This window comes from Dysidea avara, chromosome 11 (assembly GCF_963678975.1).
Source record: "Dysidea avara chromosome 11, odDysAvar1.4, whole genome shotgun sequence".
Taxonomy (NCBI): Eukaryota; Metazoa; Porifera; class Demospongiae; order Dictyoceratida; family Dysideidae; genus Dysidea; species Dysidea avara.
The window spans coordinates 424495-443095 of NC_089282.1; the positions used below are offsets into that span (position 1 = coordinate 424495).

The following is an 18601-nucleotide window of genomic DNA, read 5'->3' on the forward strand; positions in this document are numbered from 1 at the left end:
TTTAATTAAAAACATGATAGGCTGATGCCTATCTCTCTCAAGTTATTTACCCTGCCAAGTACTCCTCCAAGTGTATCCACTACCCACAACATGCTTGCTTATTACACGACCAGCAAGAACCTTTAAACTTTTTTTTTTTACTAATGCAGATAAGTATTTCCCCAAAATATCAACTTATATGTTCAAAGTCCCTGTGCTGCAACTTTCACATTCCATGTTAATTGAATGCACTATCAAAATTTGCTCTTAACTGACACAAGAAACAAGCAAGGTTTTCTTTGCTGCCTCATCCCTTCCAACCCCACCCTAACAATTGGTACACAGATTAAGTGACTTCACTAAATTAAAACATTAAAATATTTAAATTATTGACTAGTCAAGGTCTAGATCAGCAACCTCATCGCCGCTAGCAACACTACTACCATCACCGCTATGAGATGATGACATCTTGTCTAAATCATCACTAGGTGTATCATGTAATGTAATGGGTGAGGTTACTGCATCATGTGATTCTGTAAGCGTGGTCACTGCATCAAGTGAAGGTGCGGTCACTTGGTCATGTAAAGGTGTGGTCACCTGGTCATGTGATACAGGTGGTGGTATCACTGGCAACAAAGAGGCGGGGTCAGGTTCAACTAATTTGATAAGGTCAAGTGATGTATCATCTGAATCTGGTGAATCTGGGGGTGTGGCCTCTGGATCAACTGATTCCAGTAATGATGTCATCATATCAGGTGACTCTGGGGTGTTGATGAGGTCATCTAATGGTGTAGTACCATCATGTGATCCAGCTTTATCTATGGCTTCACTTGATGCAGTCAGTAGCTCATGTGATGCTTCACTATCAAGTGCGATGTCAACACTAGGGACATTGTTACTTTTAGTAGTGACATCATCATTTGTAGTAGTGACATTATCATCATTTGTGGTAGTGACCTCATCGCTGGTAGTGGCTACATCTTTAGTGACATCATCATCATTTTTACTGGCCTCACCATGATTGTCACTAGTAACATCATCAGGTTTAGTGACACCATTGTTGATGACATCATCTAGTGACGTTGTATCATCCTCAGGAGGTACATCTTGATCGTGTGATGCTACCTCATTGGCAGGCTTGTCAGTGACACCATTCTCAGTGATATCCTCATCCTCATAGTCAGACACTAAACTGGGACAAGACAGCTCTTCAAAGTCTGATCCCTCACTGGTTGCAGCCCCATCCCCTGATGCTGCAGCTTGTCGATAATGAGGCAAGTCCTCACCACTCCCCCAACTGACAATACTGTCGTCACTGTCTTCATCGGATGGGTACACGAGGTATTGGTTGACATCAAGGTAGTGACACTCCGTCTGATTGGCTAGTTCAAGCAGCTTCTCCAATGTCACGTTGGACGGCAACTGGGGAAGGTCCAGCTGCTCAAATTCTATTGGTCCGAGATCAGGTAGTGTGATCTTGTGAGACCGATAAGGGATGGAGCCTTTGTTTTTGTCAGAGGCAGCCATTTTCTCTTCCATCATTGATGGTCTCTTCTTGGAGTACATCCTCAACTCCTCTTGTAGTAAGGCCTCCTTCCTCTTGTAAGGATCTTCCATTACTAGTTTGTCTTCTTCCAATCCCTTACGAGCTTTCATCTCATTCCAGTTACGCTCACTAATAAGAAATATGGTAATTGTAATTAAATCATTTCAAGCAAAATAAACAACACATACTGTTACACAAAACTAGCACTCCACAAGAGCTCTAAATGTGTTTGGGTGACCCATTAACATGTCACTCTCTGAACACCACAACTAAAATGATTATCATACACTGGGGGAGCACATGAAAGCAACCTTCATTACTACTCCTCCAATGTGGAAGTGACAGAACTCAGCAATGGGCTTTAATGGTATTGCATTGTAATGTTCTAGTATCTAGGGTATGACTCTACTGTAGTTGTAGCATGCTGCAGGAGCAGAGAAATGAGGGGCAACTGCCTGCATACTAGTGTGCTTTGTACACCAAGGTAGAATTAATGATTTTAAAACACCTTGTAACTGACAGCCACTTCACATAACTTGCCCCCCCCCCCCCCCTCCCCCTTTGGAGTACTGTTCTTCACCCCTGGCATGCTGTATCCCACACCACACCACAGGGGTGGGGTGATATGTCAGATGGAATTATTGGGTGAAGCTAGTATATAAGACATGACAAGTTTACGATAATGACCTTCTCCACACAATCTATGTACTACTTAAAGTCCTCTGGGTACCATCACGCTTACTTCTCTTCCTCGTGTTCTTTCTGTAACTTCTCAATCTGTTCATAACGTTTGGCTAGTTCCTCTCTTCCTTCCTTACACATCCTCTGGCCAGTGGCTAAGGCCTCCTTAGCATACCGATACTCCTTACCCATCTCCAGCCAGGCATCAGCATGAAGTAGGTACACCCGGGGGTTTGTTGGATCAGTTACTATCGCCCTGTAGCTTTCAATAACCATCAACCTGTAGGGGGTGTGATGTCATAGTGATCACATGATTTCCCTTACCATCTCTCCTTTGACTTCTTAAAACATGATGCCCTCTGGTAGTAAAGGTCACTACAGTAGGGACTAACACAACAACAGGTCAATATACAATATTAAAAGGTCACTACAGCACAAAATGATTGCTGTAACAATTGTGATTGTCTCAGCAATATCCACATAGTTTACATGATTTTATTTTGTTTTCTCAATATTTAACAGCCCCCAAGGAATGGGTAGCAAAGTTTCAGCCTGTTCTGGTGGAATTATAGTGCTAGAGAAATTGGTCCATACAGCAACTGTACTGAAAATAAACCACAGGTGTTTAGATACCATATTTTACCAGTTAATAACTGTGGTTTGTATAATAGCCACCCCCGGATAGTAGCTGCTCCACAGCCTAGAATTATTGTCATAAGAACCGTGGCTTATATCTGAACATACTGTTGCAAGTGTTTACTAGACACATTTGAAGCAGCAACCAGGCAAAGGAGTTGTTTTAAGTCAGGAAATAGCATTTTTGAGAGAATGAATGACAGTATTGACAGATGATTAAACAAGGTCAGTCACTTGTGAATCCGTATAAATGCCGCAGGCTGCTGCCACACAAGCCCATAGTAGCCGCAGGGTTTTGCTCGCTGAAAGTTATAGTAGCCACGGCAGCTATTAACCGGTCAAACACAGTATGCTCTCATAACTTTTGCTTGCATTGGTCTACTAAGTTGGAATTTGGAATTTGGTTTACAATGAATTGACAAATCCACCAAAGGTATAGTTTAGTCCTCTATTCATTTGTACATGTGAAGTGTTTTCAAATGATCTTTTTGGTTAATCACACTGTAAACAAATACTCACAACATACATACATATATGTACTCTTGACACAACAGGAGTATTAGAATTCTCCATGAGCAGTAGTGAATGGGTTTAATACTGACTTGATTATTTATCTTAATAGCATGTATATTCATAATTTCACCTAGTCTGGTGTAGCCGACCCGCGCGCGTAGTGCGAGGGTCTGGTGACAGCCGCATTCAGTACCTGTGCAGATGGAATGCAATTAAATTTGAAAATACGCGCGAAACACTTGGACAATTTCCGGTAACAGAGCGCGACAGCTACTGTACTTGTACTTGAATGACGTCTATTTCCTCTACAAACCCTTACATTTGTGCTGGTTGTAGAAAAGACATAAGAAGCTCACCATAATCAGTGGCCAAATCGGAATAACGTCATAGAATGTTGTTAATTGGTCACTAAGCGATCTGATTGGACGCACCAGTTTTCCGTAAGGCTGGCACAGGTACTGAATGCGGCTGTCACCAGACCCTCGCGTTACGCGTGTGGGTCGGCTACGCCAGACTAAATTTCACCCAGAGTTTTAAAATTCACTTATTAAAAACAGTACTTGAGCAAACTATGCAGGTCATTGGCCTAGAGGGCAGTATATCAAAACATTGTCAATATCACGATAATACTTCAAATTTAATAGTAAATAAAATGATATTTATCAATGAAATATTATACACTACCATGTTGGAATTCAAGCTCAACATAGCAGCCATGTTGGAACAGGGGCGGATACAGGGGGGGGTCAAAGGGGGCTCTTGACCCCCCTCCAAAATTTTTTAGTATACCAAGATCGAGATACTCTAATAGAGCAGTCACTCTAATAAAGCAGTCACAGTATTAGAACAGTGTGTAGTGAGCTATGTAAGGATTTTTATGTACTTTATCAGCAATAAATGTGTAGTTGGTAAGGTGGGCAGCTATTTTCAGCTGGCTGTGACCTTTTCTGTTTGTTTGTTTGGTCTCACCTTACCAAACTAGACAATGTAGTGTCCAGACTTCATTTTGACCCCCTTTCCATAAGTCTGGATCCACCCCTGTGTTGGAAGTCTGCCAATGTGTACAAAATGTGTTGTAGTATAGTGTTAAAGTAGTAGCCTACACAACTGGTACACAACAATGATACTGAATGATATGGTTAAGAGTTAATAGTAGGACACAACTTTGTGACATTGAAATCATCACCATATCACCATGACAACTAGTAGTAGAGTGTTCAGAGGAGTACAAGTTTACTGAATATGTTGAGTTTCATGTAAGCCACTGAGTTTAGTTTATTGACAACCTTTCGGTGATATTAAACATGTCAAGCGTGTTATGTGTAAATGTCTTGGCTCTTTCATTGTGAGAGGCAGGCATCGCTAGCATGTCTTAGAAGATAAACAAATATTTAGCTTCATCAAAATTACATACTATTCACTAGACAGTTTCTAAGAGAGCCACCACAGGTTGAAGAAAGATGGTTTAGGATTTTTGCAAAACATGTGGCAATTAGATTATATTATAAATCACATCTACCCCTCTGTGGAGAACTGAAGACAACTCACCACACTCTGATGGCTCTAGTATAGTCAGCGATGGCTGCCTTCACTTTGTCTGCCTTCATGTTGTTGTTACCTCTCTCCCTCACCATGGCAACCTGCTGTTCCTTCTCATTACGTTCAGCAAAGAACTCTTCTACTCTAAGCTCTGGGTGTAACAAGTCCAGGGATAGGATGTAATCTGATACTAAATGTAAGACACAGTGTGCCATATATATAGACCATACTGACACTAAATATAAGACTAGTCATAACAAGGCACTATATACAAAGCTATACTTGCAGTGACATTTTTAAAACACTTACAATAACTGGTGAATCTGTACATACCACAACAAAAGAAAGAATGGCACACCAGAATACCATAAAATTAATTTTACAACTCAATACACACTTCAACTATCAATTGAAGTGGCCATTAATTTTCAGCAATGTTCAGCCTGTTACACAGTGGTAACAAAGATGAGCTTCTCTACAATCAATCCAGTTACTATGGACACTACACACAATATCATTATAAAGGTGATAATTTGTCAGGCACAGAGAAGCAATCACACCCTACCACAAATCAACATCCAGCAAAAAGAAATGGGACACAAAGGAGGACAAAGGCAATTCCATGATGTGTGCCGCATTGTGTGTACTATGGTATGCTAAAAGTCACCTGTTAGAACGTTTAACAGTGAAAAATCACCTAAGTTGTTGTCGAGTTATGTTTGTCTAATACTAATGTTGTGTTTTGTGTGTATTTTTGCGGATGTTTTGAACTAGTTTTCTAGTTGTATGTGGTTGTCTGTTCTTTTCGCCAACCTGATCTAGAAGGTTTAATCAAACATGAAATCAAATCAGTCTGAAGGCATCAGTCAGTCAGTCAGTCAGTCAGTCAGTCAGTCAGTCAGTCAGTCAGTCAGTCAGTCAGTCAGTCAGTCAGTCAGTCAGTCAGTCAGTCAGTCAGTCAGTCAGTCAGTCAGTCAGTCAGTCAGTCAGTCAGTCAGTCAGTCAGTCAGTCAGTCAGTCAGTCAGTCAGTCAGTCAGTCAGTCAGTCAGTCAGTCAGTCAGTCAGTCAGTCAGTCAGCAGTCAGTCACCAGGCCAGCCAGCTGATAAACCCACTGAACAAAAAATTGCAGCAACTTGTTGGAAGCACTTGGGTCGTCCTGAAGGTACTTTTGAAGTTATGGTACCACTCAAATGAAATGTCGTCTCATGAAAGTGTAAAAACTTGCTAATTAGTTTTGCTCGTGAGTATTCATCCCAAACGAAACAGGATGAATACTCACAAGCGAAACAGGTGCCATGCCTTTAATCAGTGTTTTTCAATTGCTTTCAATCTTGCGAGACGACATTGCATTTGAGTGGTATCGTAGTTACACCTAACCAATACTGCTAAGGTGCCACAAATGTATTGAGAGGCTCCATGATCTCTAACATACAGTACTGCTGTATTGTATGATAAACTCTTTATACCCTCTCTCTGTTCCAAATTTTAAGACACTACTAAAGTGTTAGTCAGGTATTACATGTGTACAGAGGTTGTAGTACAATAAAATGGTCTAGTGAGTTAAAATTCAGAGATTCAAATATCTCATGGAGGTAACTTCCATTTTCAATATTAGACATGTTATAACCTGTATACATCACTTACTCTGTAGTTTAATGATGGTCATGTGAGCCTGTAGTGAAGTGTCCTCTTTATCCAGTAATTGTATGACATCAGGTGATGATCTGTAATGATGTCATCACTAACATCACATGATACACATGACCACACCCACTCTCTGTTCTTCAGGTACTGCAATAGTCCACTGTTAGTTTGGTCCTGTGAGTGCATCACATGAGGTCACATGAGATCACATGATTCATTACCTCAGTTAGTCCATAAGGTTCAGGGTCCACCAGAAACTGAAAGAACCCAACCTCCTCACCCTAAGGGTAGGAATAACATGTTAGTAACAATAACACTCTATACCACTCCACAGCAAAACATGCTTTGTGAGAAATGTTAAACCCCAACCAGGTCTATAGCCAGGATCAGGGTTCAAATTTGACATGGTAGGTGGCCCCTCCTGACAACACTTTAATATTTGATCTCTCCTAACTGACCTCAAATTGATAGCACACACTAATGAGTTAGTGTATGTGTGTCCTACCCCTTCTGAAATACTCTAAAGAAATCAACCAGACATTATAATATAATCATTAAGGGTCTAATTGTGGTTTATCTGTCGTATAATATCATTAACTAATTAGTACAATGTAAAATGAAGAAGGGCTCCAGTGATAAGACGTAGCGAAACAAGAGATAAATGATGATAGCTTTACACTGTATAGCTACACTCTTATTATTGTTATAGCATAACACATGTGGCTGTGACTGCTTTATTAGAGTATCTCGATCTCCCTGCTTATCTCAAGTGAGCTACACAATACATTAAGGGGTGTGGCTGTCATGTGCTGTTCTCTACAACAAAACTGCAGTTAGATCATTAAGGGGTGTGGTCACCATGTTCTGATTGTTTAAGGGTGTGGTCACATTAATGCTACACTTTATCCTGGCAAAACAGCAGGTACTGGTATCTACTCTGTCTTAAATGTTTCATGACATCTATTAAACAGTACAGTAGTACTGTTTAAGTAGGGACCGTGGTGAAAATTTTGTGCGCCACCCAAAAATCCATCTATAAAAATCATCCTAGAGACATCTTACGTGATGAAAATCACCTTTACGGAATAATACTAGTCCATATAATAGCATTAAATACTTACAGGTGGCCGATGTAAAATTTTTAAAAATCACCAAAACTCAAATTTTAGTCTCACTGCCTCACTGACCACAGTTGCAAGGCTCGAGGCCAAACGCACGGACACCATTTTACACCACAATAACAAACTCACAGTGGGATATGCCTTTCGGGGTTCTGTCAACGAGTGTAGGCCCTCTGTGCTTTGTCTTTTCTTTTATCTTCAATCAAGCTACTTGTCTTCTTCATCCAACGAAACCATATCAAGGTGTTAATTTTCTGTATCAACACTTTCTTTCAGCTACATAATATAGATGCTACAGAATTATTTCAGAGCTGAATTTCAGAAGTGCTTCAGTCCCAGCACTACTATAAGAGATATACTAGCTAAATATCTGCAAGTTCTCGATTGGGAAACTGTTCGCGATAGATTTGTGACCACGCCCATCAATTAAAGATGTAATAGCAACAGAGTACGGAGACCATACCTCTTAAACAATCTAGCTGACCTCACCCCTTATTGGTCTAGCTAGCTGCACACCTCTTGGCTGACTCGAGATACTCTAATACAACAGTCACAAGTTACACTGTAGCTAGCTGTGCTACAACAAAAAACTAAACAAACTAGTATTTTTTTAAATGTTAATTTTAAAATGAAGTAGGGATTTATGCAACAAAAAGTAGTGAAACAGGAGATGAATGATGGTATTACAGCATAGCTCAGTGGGAAGTCCCTACTTTGGCACATTAGCTACAATTTTGTTCAACGCCAAAGTACAGACTTCCCACTGAGCTATGCTGTAATGCCATCATTCATCCCTACTTCACTTTTAAATTAACATTTTTTAAAAATGCTAGTATATTATGGAAAGTGTTGATACAGAAAATTCACACTCTTGTAGGATTTCCCTGCATGGAGAATCATGTGATACTGCCTGTGACTGAACCAAATGTCGGGTTGTAGTAATTTTTTTTCTTCAAATTCAATATCCAGCCTTCTGTGTTTTCTTGCTATTAACACTTAATTTGACATTAGATATACCGAGACTATACCACAAGGTGATGTTTGTTGTGTATGATATTTCTATGATGTGTTGTAATGGCAGGTATCATTTAGTTTAAGGGGAGACCCTACTACTATAATAGTACTATCATAAGTTTTATAAACTAGCCACTCACCATAGCAACCAACATTCTATCCAATAATATCATAATGTTCTTTATTGTAGTGAATTTTGGACGTTCCAATAACATTGACCATACTCTATGTGTGGGGTGTGGTGTTGTCATAGTAACACAACACACATCAACACATACCCTTCAGCTGGCAGTAATTCCATAGCAACAGCTTTCTGTTTTGCCTGTGGGGGAAAATTAATTATAAATGTCACAGAGAGCAAGGTAACATAGATTAGTGTCATCCTTATCCATCATGTGTAGATCATGTGAGCTTGTCTGGTGACATTAGGGAATTTCTAGGGCCCACATGTGTACATTAATAAAATATGAGTAGCTGTTGTTCAAACTTCTCTTTGTACTTATTTATCTTTCTAGTGTCAAGTGACCAATTATTGATCTACATCTATTATCAACAATACTGAAACAGGAGTACTGTAAACACCAACATCAATATTAGGTGGTGTTGGTAAGTGATAGAAGAATTAATCACAAATACCATAAAAACTACATTATTATTGCTAATAGCTGGGGTTTTTCACCTACCTGCAAAAACCTGTAACGTAATTACAGAATGATAGAACAACAGCCAAACTCTTCAAGGATAACACATAATTGATTATATGATTAAAAAATGACACTTTTACTCTTGTTGACATAGTAAGCTGATTACTTTCATTAGCACTTGTAATTTAGTTTCCATGGAATAAAGAATTGAATTTTTTACTTTTCTTTTTATTGATTGTCAAACTGTACTATTGGCTTAATTAACACTATAATGTTGTAAGCTTGCTACACAGTTGCTACATTAAGCCATTCCAGCTTGTAGAACAAACACAGTTATCATCACCAAGTTTGAGGATCAGTAGAGTGATAGAGAAGCTACCCAATGGTACGATGTTTTGTACACTACTCAGTTATGACTACATCTTGTCATATATCAACCCCTGAGGGTGTTTTATTGAGGTTGAGGAGTTGATGTCACCAGACAAGCATCATGTGATCAAGTGCGTGGATGTATGGGTAGATCACCTGATCAGAGAGGCTGTTTGACTGGTTGAACAGGAATGGACCACAAAACAACATCTTCACCACAAACATGTGTTTAGTTCGATCATCACTAGACACTATTGACCACATCTCTCCATATGTCTTAGCTGTATAGTAAGATCAGTGTATTCAACAGTCCTCTTGTATAACTGATATGGGCCAGCTGTTTAGTAGTGATGTGAAGCCATTTAAATATCAGGGATAAGGTAAACTGGAACACTCACACACAACACTATCACCTTATATCACTGTAAATGACAAAAGTTTGGTGTAACTAAAATTTAAGAATTGAGGAAATTGCCAAACTATTAGCAAATTAGTTACTGTTCAATATTGGCTCCATGGTAACCTTGTCACCAACATGTTTTACAACAACAATGAGATTGACCAAACTGAAGTGATCACAAACTTTATGGTACACTTACAATGTTTACTATCCACAGGAGGTGTATGACACACTCATGTGAGCTTGTACAGAGCAATTAACAACCAACTTTGGGAGAGCATTGAAAAATAGGAGCTGATCAAAAGCCTTTATTATGCGTAATTTAATGGTGCAGTGAACCCCACTGAACCCCAGTGGTTTGATATTAATATACATGGTGAATGGAGATGTCAAAAAACAAAAAAAGTTTTCCACACAAAATGGAGGGTAAATACCAACAATGGAAGAGAATAGCACTGGAAATTGTATTCAAGGTCTCCATAATCCTGTAAAGCCACATTAAGCATCCGTTTAGAAGCCAAAATATGCAATAACATGAATTCTTTTTGATAGCGGTGCTGTACTTCTTCTGTTTACCATCTATGATCTGATCGTATCCATTCCAAATAAGGAATAGTCACTCCTAATACTACAAGTATACGAAAAAATTTGGAATTTTCAACTAGAGTAGGGACCATAGCACATCGATAAAAAGTACTGAAACAAGCTGGAGTAGTGCATGATATTAAATCACAGTAAAACAATAAGAAGTGTTATATCCCTACTGTGCATTTCCATTATGGTATCTTGAGCACAGTAGGGATATAACACTTCTTATTGTTTTACTGTGATTTAATATCATGGACTACTCCAGCTTGTTTCAGTACTTTTTATCGATGTGCTATGGTCCCTACTCTAGTTGAAAATTCCAAATTTTTTCGTGTACTTGTTTGTTAACTTTTTTTGTAAATAGTTTTATTATGACTGGTAAACCCATGCATACCGCATCCAAAATTCCCAGCCCCTTGCTGTCTGAAAAGTGAACTATCTGTTATGCTTCATTGCCAGCTATGTTCAACCCATTGCAGGGCTGGAGCCCAGAGATTTTGAGTGGTCTCGCCATCCATGGACTGCAATGAAGGTCATAGTTATGCACATTACTCAGTTTTTATTGATCTAATATGATCTGTAAATCAGAGATTATCTGCTTTGGTGTGTTACTTAACTGCATGTGCTATAAGTACACACAGCATGCTAAGCTAGAGGGGTCAGGGGGCATGCTCCCCCAGAGAAACTTTTTGAAAATAGATACTCTTAAACGGCATCTGGAGGCTATGCAAAGTCTCTTCTTTTTGCTAACCTCAATGGTAATTTGTGCTATATTACCAATTAATTGAGATTCATATCTGACCATTATAGCTAGTAGCTAATTTTATTTTCATGATGTATACAAAATTTCTCAACGTGAAAGTTTAGTTTTAGATTGTAACTGCATGACATGCATGATCAATGCAGTGTGCCAAGCAGATGACTCACTGGGTATTTTAAGACAGTTAACACAGGTATCATTGCTTAGACTATAAGTACTGAATGGAGTATCACGGTGACTGTTCTATTAGAGTATCTCAATCTTTTCACTAAAATTGAGTAGCTGAAAAGTGATTGGCTGGACTGTGGGCTCTGGCCCTGATCCATTGCACAGCATTTCGAATCAAGAACTGTTCGTAAAGCACCTCTGCAATCCACGCATACCAATAGAAAGAAATCATGCCGCATGCCCCAATTATATTAATTATCGTTTGAAAAGTGAAGTATCTATTACGCTTTGCTGTTGGCTGTGTTCAACCCGTTACACAGCAGTACGGATCAAGAACTGTTTGAAAAGCACCTCTACTTTCAAAACAGCCACTACAGAAAATACAGACGATTTCCATTACGAAGGGAAGCCATCACGTACTATCGCCAAATCAACACTTTTCGCTGTCAGCAAAGATGAATGGGACACCAAGGAGGACACTGGTAAGTCCATGAAGAATGCATTGTACGTACTGCGGTATGCCAAAAGGCACCTGTCGGGCCAAAGCAACGTCGAACAGTGAAAAAATCAAGCCTGTAGCCTTATCTGTTATCGAGTTACACTTGTCTGAAGGCATCAGTCAGTTACTTAGTCAGTAGAAAATTCTGTTGAATAATTTATTTTTTAAATTCCATAGCAACTTGTTGCAAGCATTTCGGGTCGATCTGAAAGCTTGTTTGGGCTTAGTTTCACCTAACCAATACTGCCTCATCGTCATCTGGGAAAATTGAGATTGGCTTTTGGGTGATATTTCGTGGGCCACGCCTACTCCTTTGTAGAGAACAATCTGTTATCAGGATCAGTAGTTTTGCTCAACAATAGCTTGATTGCTTGATTTCACATGATTGGGACCTTGATCAACAGTGTTAAAGTTCTTGTTTACCTTCAAGGGAGTTTTATGCATTTGATCACCTCTTTTGAGGACTTCTTAACCCAGTACAAACTAACCTTTTGATCACTTGATTTGAGTTTGATCCTGGCCACAGATGGTTGTACAAGACTATAGAGGATATGATTAACGGCGTGCCCAAGAATTTTGACGGTGAAAAACTATTGTCAATCCCATACAAAAGTATGGGTAGCAAATATAGCTCAGACCATAACTCGCCACATGAACTATAGATTTCCTCTGTTATGTTGTACACGTAAAGGAATATCTATCTCTCTGGAGAAACTGTTGTAGCTGGTCTAATTTGTGATTTGCACTAGCATACCAACAACACATTCCTTTACCATTGTGATGTAAACATCACATTTTTCTTAGAATGTTTTTGGGTAAATTTAACACATATCCTCTATTGGTAATGTTGTAAGTGACCATAGATAGTAGAAACACTTTTTATTTATTAATGCTTTACAGCACAAGTGCTGAAGGTCTGTAGGACACCTGGTCCTACAGCCTGTTTAAAGTTGTTACATAAAGTGTGTTTAGAAAGGAGAAAAAATCCATGACTGGACCTGGGTATGCACAGCCTCAAACCTGCAGCCATCCGATATTATCTTAGGGTTATCCTAACCCTAACCCATCCACTTCACATTCTCTATCTATGTAATGACTACCCAGAGAAAAACCATCATGAACGATTTCTAGATCCACCACTGCATAATGACCAGATAGCAGAAACGTTTCACATCATCTAATATGTAGTGACTAACCCTTGTTATGAAACGACTTCATCAACTACTTTGTGTCAAACTAACACAACAATACTGGTGTGGTGTATATCATATTACTCACATTTGTCAGAAATAAATTTGGACGGATCAAACGAGTCCTTTACTGCCTGTATGAAATGAAATGTTACTGTATCACGTGACAATACATCGTACCGCGGTAGGAGTAATCGACTTGACAGCAGTTGAAGTGGTAGACGATTGTGATGGCTTCCCCACCTTCTTCTTTTTCTTGCCTTTCTTTTTACTGTCCATCTTACTCTCTAATACATTGGTGCAATAACTAAAACTCACGTGAACTAAGCCCCACCCATATCTAGTCTGTACACAACAGAGGAGATGACAAGTAATAACGAGGTGAATCATTTGATCCTTACTGGAGTGAAAATTAGTGATTGTGAAGTAGGTACAGGAGCGTTTGGAAGAGTGTTTGAAGCGGATTATAATGGGACCACGTGCGCTGCTAAACAAATGCACTGGATATTACTAGAGGGTGTATCACCAGATCAACGTGAACAATTCAAACAATTCTTCCTCCACGAGTGTCTGTTACACAGTAAATTTGATCATCCAAACATAGTGAAGATGTTAGGAGTGTATTATCCTAGTGAAGGAGATGTTCTACCAGTTCTAGTGATGGAACTGATGGAGTACAAGCTCACTACATTACTGGACAAGTCCCAGGATATTCCCGTGTATGTGAAGTTGTCAATATTACAAGATGTCAGTAGAGGAGTCCATTACCTCCACACTCTAAACCGTCCTGTGATACATCGTGATCTCAGCCCCAACGATATCCTCTTGAATAACAACTTGGTAGGGAAACTTTGTGACTTTGGATTAGCAAAGAAGATGCCTGGGTCACCATATTCATCAGAGGAGATGACACAAGCTCCAGGAGGTATTAGTTTTATGCCCCCCGAGGCATCTGCAGATGATCTTCACTATGGGTTACCATTAGATGTGTTCTCATTTGGTTGTGTGGTCTGTCATGTGATCAGCCAACAATGGCCAATACCTTCTGATCCCACTAAACAGGGTAAACCATTATCAGAAGTTGAGAGACGTCAACATTTCATTGATCAGATCAGTGATGAGTCACTTAAACAACTGGTGATATCATGTTTGGATGATGATCCAGAAAGACGTCCTCCAATATCACAGGTGTGTGGGAGGATTACCAGTATAATAACAGGTGAGCTGACATGTTTGTATTGTATTAGTGTGTAGTGTAATGTGTCAACCTTACTACTATAGGTCACTATTCTAATGATGACACTATCAAGATGGCCTACTCACTGGCTATGAAACAAGGAGTAGCTGAGTCCAGGGACCTACAGGTGTTACTGGTTGGAGCAGAGAACACCGGAAAGACTTGTCTCATCTCATCTTTTCTTGGTGAGCAGTTTGTTGAGGGACAAGCAGCTACTGAAGCAGTTGAAGTTGATGTGTGTAAAATTTACTGCAAAGACTGGACCAGAATCAGTGACTCTGACAAGACTGACCTCCTCCATCATCAGTTTGTTGACCAGCTCAGGGGGAATGTTGTGAAGGATATGATGCCACTCAAAGCTCCTAATAAGGTAACAACTTCCAGTAGACCTGTAGTGAAGTCTGGTGGTGTTGTGTCTACTTCATCTGTGACTACCCCTCCCACTAGTACTAGTGATCATCTTCTTGAGCCACACCCACAAGACCTGCAGGAAGTTTCTTCCAACACTTCCCAATATGATCCTGATAGTCTGAATCTTGCTCTGTGGGATTTTCCAGGTCAGGTGATCTTCCATAACACTCACTCTGTTTTCATTTCAGCTAGTGGAGTAGTGACAATCACATTTAATGCCTCCATGAAGTTGACAGGTGTGGTTGTTCCTCGTGAAGGTTCCCCTACACCTCCAGAATGTGCTATCATCATCTCCAGTATCCACTACTGGCTACAGGTAGTTCATTCAATGTGCTCAGTAGAGGGAAGGGAGGGAGACCTGTCTCCATTACAACCAGCTGTAATACTAGCAGGTACTCACATTGACTTGCTTCATCTTAACATCAAGGTTGCTCAGAAGATCGCCAAGGAAATGATCTTACCTCAACTTAAAGAGGAACTATCTGACAAGCATTATGCTCAACACTTGGTTGGTATGGGTGAAGGTATTGAGGCTGCTCTAGAGCAATTCTGTTTCTTTGTCAGTAACAAGTGTAGGGATGAAGAGATAGAACGTCTGAAAAATACTGCCATTGAAGCTGCCACTTCACTTAGGAAAAACAGCCTATTTATTTCCTTAAAATTGAGCGAGCACTTTTACAGCACAAAGAGCAGGTAATGTCAAAATCCACAATGGTTGAGGTGGTTACAGAAAGCACATTTCCAATAGCTGAAAACAGCTCAGAGTTTGAAGGTGTACTAAGGTACTTCCATGACAAACGTGTCATCTTGTACTTCAGCCAGATTGAGTCTTTGAAGGATCTGGTGATCTTGTCCCCACGATGGTTAGCTAGGCTCTTCAGCTACATCATCACTGCTCATTCTTACAAGAGAGGTAAAGGATTTGATGAAGCTTGGAAACGACTTACCAAATGTGGTATTCTTCATGAGAGTCTTCTCCAGCACATGTTGGACAAGTTCCACTCAGACTACCCCAGTGTAGTAAAGGTTAGCAAGGAACAAGTGGTGGATATTCTGCTGTGTTTCCACCTGGTAGCTCACATCACTAGAGAAGCTTGGTTCAGTGAAGAGGGTTATCCATCACTACCAGATAGTGGTAACACCTTCATCGTTCCTTCTCTTGTTCCCCGTAATGAAGGGAGGAATCCTCCTAACACCAAACAGGAGAGGATCATCTACTTCAAGTTTGTCAGTGGCTTTATCCCAACCAGTCTCCTCAACCAGTTGATAGCTGATTGTATCTGTCGTAATGTGGAGAGGAATACTCGACTGTTGTGGTGAGTGTAGTGTTAGTGAGTGTGGTGTATTGTAGTATGAGACATGGCAAGGTGGGACTACAATTGGGAGCAGATCAGAAATACTACATCAGCCGGTGTGAGAAGAAGAGTATCCAGTTGACGATCACTATGCCAGTGAGAGATGATGTGAAGAGAGGAGGGTGCTGATTGATGACATCACTAGATGACTGGATGACATCATGAAGGTGTTCATGCCAACAGTGAAGAAGAGGCCAGTCTTATTGGTTCCCTGTCCAAACTGTCCTACCCTCCATATCACTCTTGATGAGGTGTGTAGTGGTAACACCATTTTCTGTACTGCACCGCTTTGTCGTTACTATGGTGACCTGTTACCTCATGAATCACATGATCTTACTACTCTACCAGGTGAGATAATAATCTCATTACTGATTGTATAGTGTAAGTGTTTATAGGAGCTGACAGGAAGTTGGAAGTGTTCACTAAATATTATGCTAGTTTAACTAGTGTCCTACCCATCAAGAACATCACCAGTCATTTGATCAGTGTAGGAGTGATAAGTGTTGAAGATGAGGAGGTTATCCAACAAATGACTAGATCATCAGAAGGATCTTCTCTGGTTCTTAGGAAGATAGCTAGCTCCCTCAAAGCTGGTCAGACCAAAAGTTTTGACATGTTATTATTGATCATGGAGAAACATGCATGGAGGTGTGTCATGTGATGAACTAGCCAATCAGATGAGAGGAGAACTAACAATAACCACAACTGGTATGATTAACACATGATATGTGATACATAAAATGATATATCCTTCTATTCCACTACGTACTCAACAACGACGAAGAATATTACAACAACAACAAAGAAGATGTAATATTCTATAAACTAACTGGTGAAATTTAATACAAGTATACAGTCAAATTGTGTTTTATTGGTTATCATGCAACATAACTCTTATGTAACTATAAACTCTACACATGCACACACTGGAATTGTTTTTATTATTCAAAAGCTGACAATATAAATGAAGGTGTGAACAACAACACTTTTCAATGTAGTGTTTGTATTATGTTGTTATGTAAGATGGAACTACTGGGTGAAGCTACCAATAGGGCACGAAATTTTCGTGGATTGCTAAAATGCGGTGAAATCAGTCATATTCGTGGAATAAATTTTCATGATTTAGACACCAACCTTCATACAACTTGTACAGGAACTACAAAATATTTAATTTTCGTAGATAAGATGCCTGCGAAATCGACAACTTTTATTCCACAAAAATCTCCTGTCCTACAGTGGTTGTAAGTCATGTGTTAATTAGATGAAATTATTGGGTGAAGCTAGTAAGACATGACAAGTTTATGATAATGATCCTTCTCCACACAATCCATGTACTACTTGAAGTCCTCTGGGTACCACCACACTTACTTCTCTTCCTCATGTTCTTTCTGTAACTCCTCAATCTGTTCATAACGTTTGGCCAGTTCCTCTCTTCCTTCCTTACACATCCTCTGGCCAGTAGCTATGGCCTCCTTAGCATACCCATACTCCTTACCCATCTCCAGCCAGGAATCAGCATGAAGCAGGTACACCCGGGGGTTTGTTGGGTCAGTTACTATCGCCCTGTAGCTATCAATAACCATTAACCTGTAGGGGGTGTGATGTAATTGTGATCACATGATCTCTCCTTTGACTTCTTAAAACATGATCCCCTCTGGTAGTAAAGGTCACTACAGTAGGGACTAACACAACAACAGGTCAATATTGTCTAATAAACATTGTGCTCATGTGACTAAGTTTGTGATATACTGACAATGTTGCAAACATGAAGTGGTGTGTGATGTATATCAAATATGTGTTATTGAGTACAAAGGGATTACTAAAAGGAAATTATGACAATAATAACAAAGTCAAAACCACCACACACCACCAGCTAAACACAGCGTCACACTCACCATACTTTTGATGGCATCAGTGATGGCTGCCTTTACGTTGTTGTTCCTTTCTCCCTCACCAAGGCAACCTGCTATTCCTTCTCATTATGTTCAGCAAAGAACTCTTCCACTCTAAGCTCCACGTATGGCAAGTCCAGGGATAGGATGTAATCTGATTCTAAATGTAAGACACAGTGTGCCATATAGATAGGCCATACTGACATTAAATATAAGACAACTAGCCATTAATTTTTGCTTGTTTTACGGAAAGCTACAGGTTGAATAGCAAAACAAAACTAGTGTGTTCCTTGTCTCCTTAAGTGATGCTGTCTACCAAGGTGCTTCCTTGACAAGGCACATCTTCTCGTAACACTCTGCATGGGATTACTGAGGTCAACTTGAAATGACTGAAGCTGCTGGGAGTAAAAGAA

The 18601-nt window shown here is 39.8% G+C and overlaps 3 protein-coding genes across 8 annotated transcripts; 2 read left to right on the plus strand and 1 right to left on the minus strand.

The window, feature by feature from the left end:
- Nucleotides 1–317: 317 nt before the first annotated feature.
- Nucleotides 318–13623, minus strand: LOC136238214 (uncharacterized). 3 transcript variants are annotated; one of them, XM_066028567.1, is made up of 12 exons: nt 13474–13623; nt 13382–13427; nt 9845–9969; nt 8954–8997; nt 8816–8900; nt 6762–6821; nt 6671–6714; nt 6541–6620; nt 4904–5084; nt 2531–2593; nt 2268–2486; nt 318–1654 (listed from the first exon to the last, which is right to left on the minus strand). In XM_066028567.1, the coding sequence occupies exons 1-12, from the start codon at nt 13570–13572 to the stop codon at nt 373–375; spliced, it is 2328 nt and encodes a 775-aa protein (XP_065884639.1). In that variant the 5' UTR covers nt 13573–13623; the 3' UTR covers nt 318–372. The 3 variants fall into 3 exon arrangements, with proteins under 3 accessions (XP_065884639.1, XP_065884640.1, XP_065884641.1); XM_066028568.1 differs by having other exon boundaries at nt 13382–13418; nt 13474–13599; XM_066028569.1 differs by lacking the exon at nt 9845–9969 and having other exon boundaries at nt 13474–13489.
- Nucleotides 13607–15806, plus strand: LOC136238218 (uncharacterized). Of its 3 annotated transcripts, none has more exons than XM_066028573.1 (3): nt 13607–13674; nt 13721–14512; nt 14575–15806. In XM_066028573.1, the coding sequence occupies exons 2-3, from the start codon at nt 13789–13791 to the stop codon at nt 15636–15638; spliced, it is 1788 nt and encodes a 595-aa protein (XP_065884645.1). In that variant the 5' UTR covers nt 13607–13674; nt 13721–13788; the 3' UTR covers nt 15639–15806. The 3 variants fall into 3 exon arrangements, with proteins under 3 accessions (XP_065884645.1, XP_065884644.1, XP_065884646.1); XM_066028572.1 differs by having other exon boundaries at nt 13608–14512; nt 14575–15634; nt 15690–15806; XM_066028574.1 differs by having other exon boundaries at nt 13611–13674; nt 13724–14512.
- A 139-nt stretch (nt 15807–15945) lies between these two features.
- On the plus strand, nt 15946–17337 carry LOC136238235 (uncharacterized). Of its 2 annotated transcripts, XM_066028595.1 has the most exons (3): nt 15946–16644; nt 16692–17004; nt 17081–17337. In XM_066028595.1, exons 1-2 carry the CDS (start codon nt 16458–16460, stop codon nt 16955–16957), a joined length of 453 nt encoding a protein of 150 aa, XP_065884667.1. In that variant the 5' UTR covers nt 15946–16457; the 3' UTR covers nt 16958–17004; nt 17081–17337. The 2 variants fall into 2 exon arrangements, with proteins under 2 accessions (XP_065884667.1, XP_065884666.1); XM_066028594.1 differs by having other exon boundaries at nt 16692–17337.
- Nucleotides 17338–18601: the final 1264 nt, after the last annotated feature.

Coding starts and splice junctions, on each gene's coding strand:
- LOC136238214 (XM_066028567.1), bottom strand. CDS start 13,572: ATGGACAGTAAAAAGAAAGGCAAGAAAAAGAAGAAGGTGGGGAAGCCA. Junction 6,621..6,670: donor CAGTACCTGAAGAACAGAGA/GTGGGTGTGGTC, acceptor ACATCATTACAG/ATCATCACCTGATGTCATAC. Junction 1,655..2,267: donor AAAGAACACGAGGAAGAGAA/GTAAGCGTGATG, acceptor ATTTCTTATTAG/TGAGCGTAACTGGAATGAGA.
- LOC136238235 (XM_066028594.1), top strand. CDS start 16,458: ATGAAGGTGTTCATGCCAACAGTGAAGAAGAGGCCAGTCTTATTGGTT. Junction 16,645..16,691: donor TGATCTTACTACTCTACCAG/GTGAGATAATAA, acceptor AAGTGTTTATAG/GAGCTGACAGGAAGTTGGAA.
- LOC136238218 (XM_066028572.1), top strand. CDS start 13,657: ATGACAAGTAATAACGAGGTGAATCATTTGATCCTTACTGGAGTGAAA. Junction 14,513..14,574: donor GATTACCAGTATAATAACAG/GTGAGCTGACAT, acceptor TTACTACTATAG/GTCACTATTCTAATGATGAC.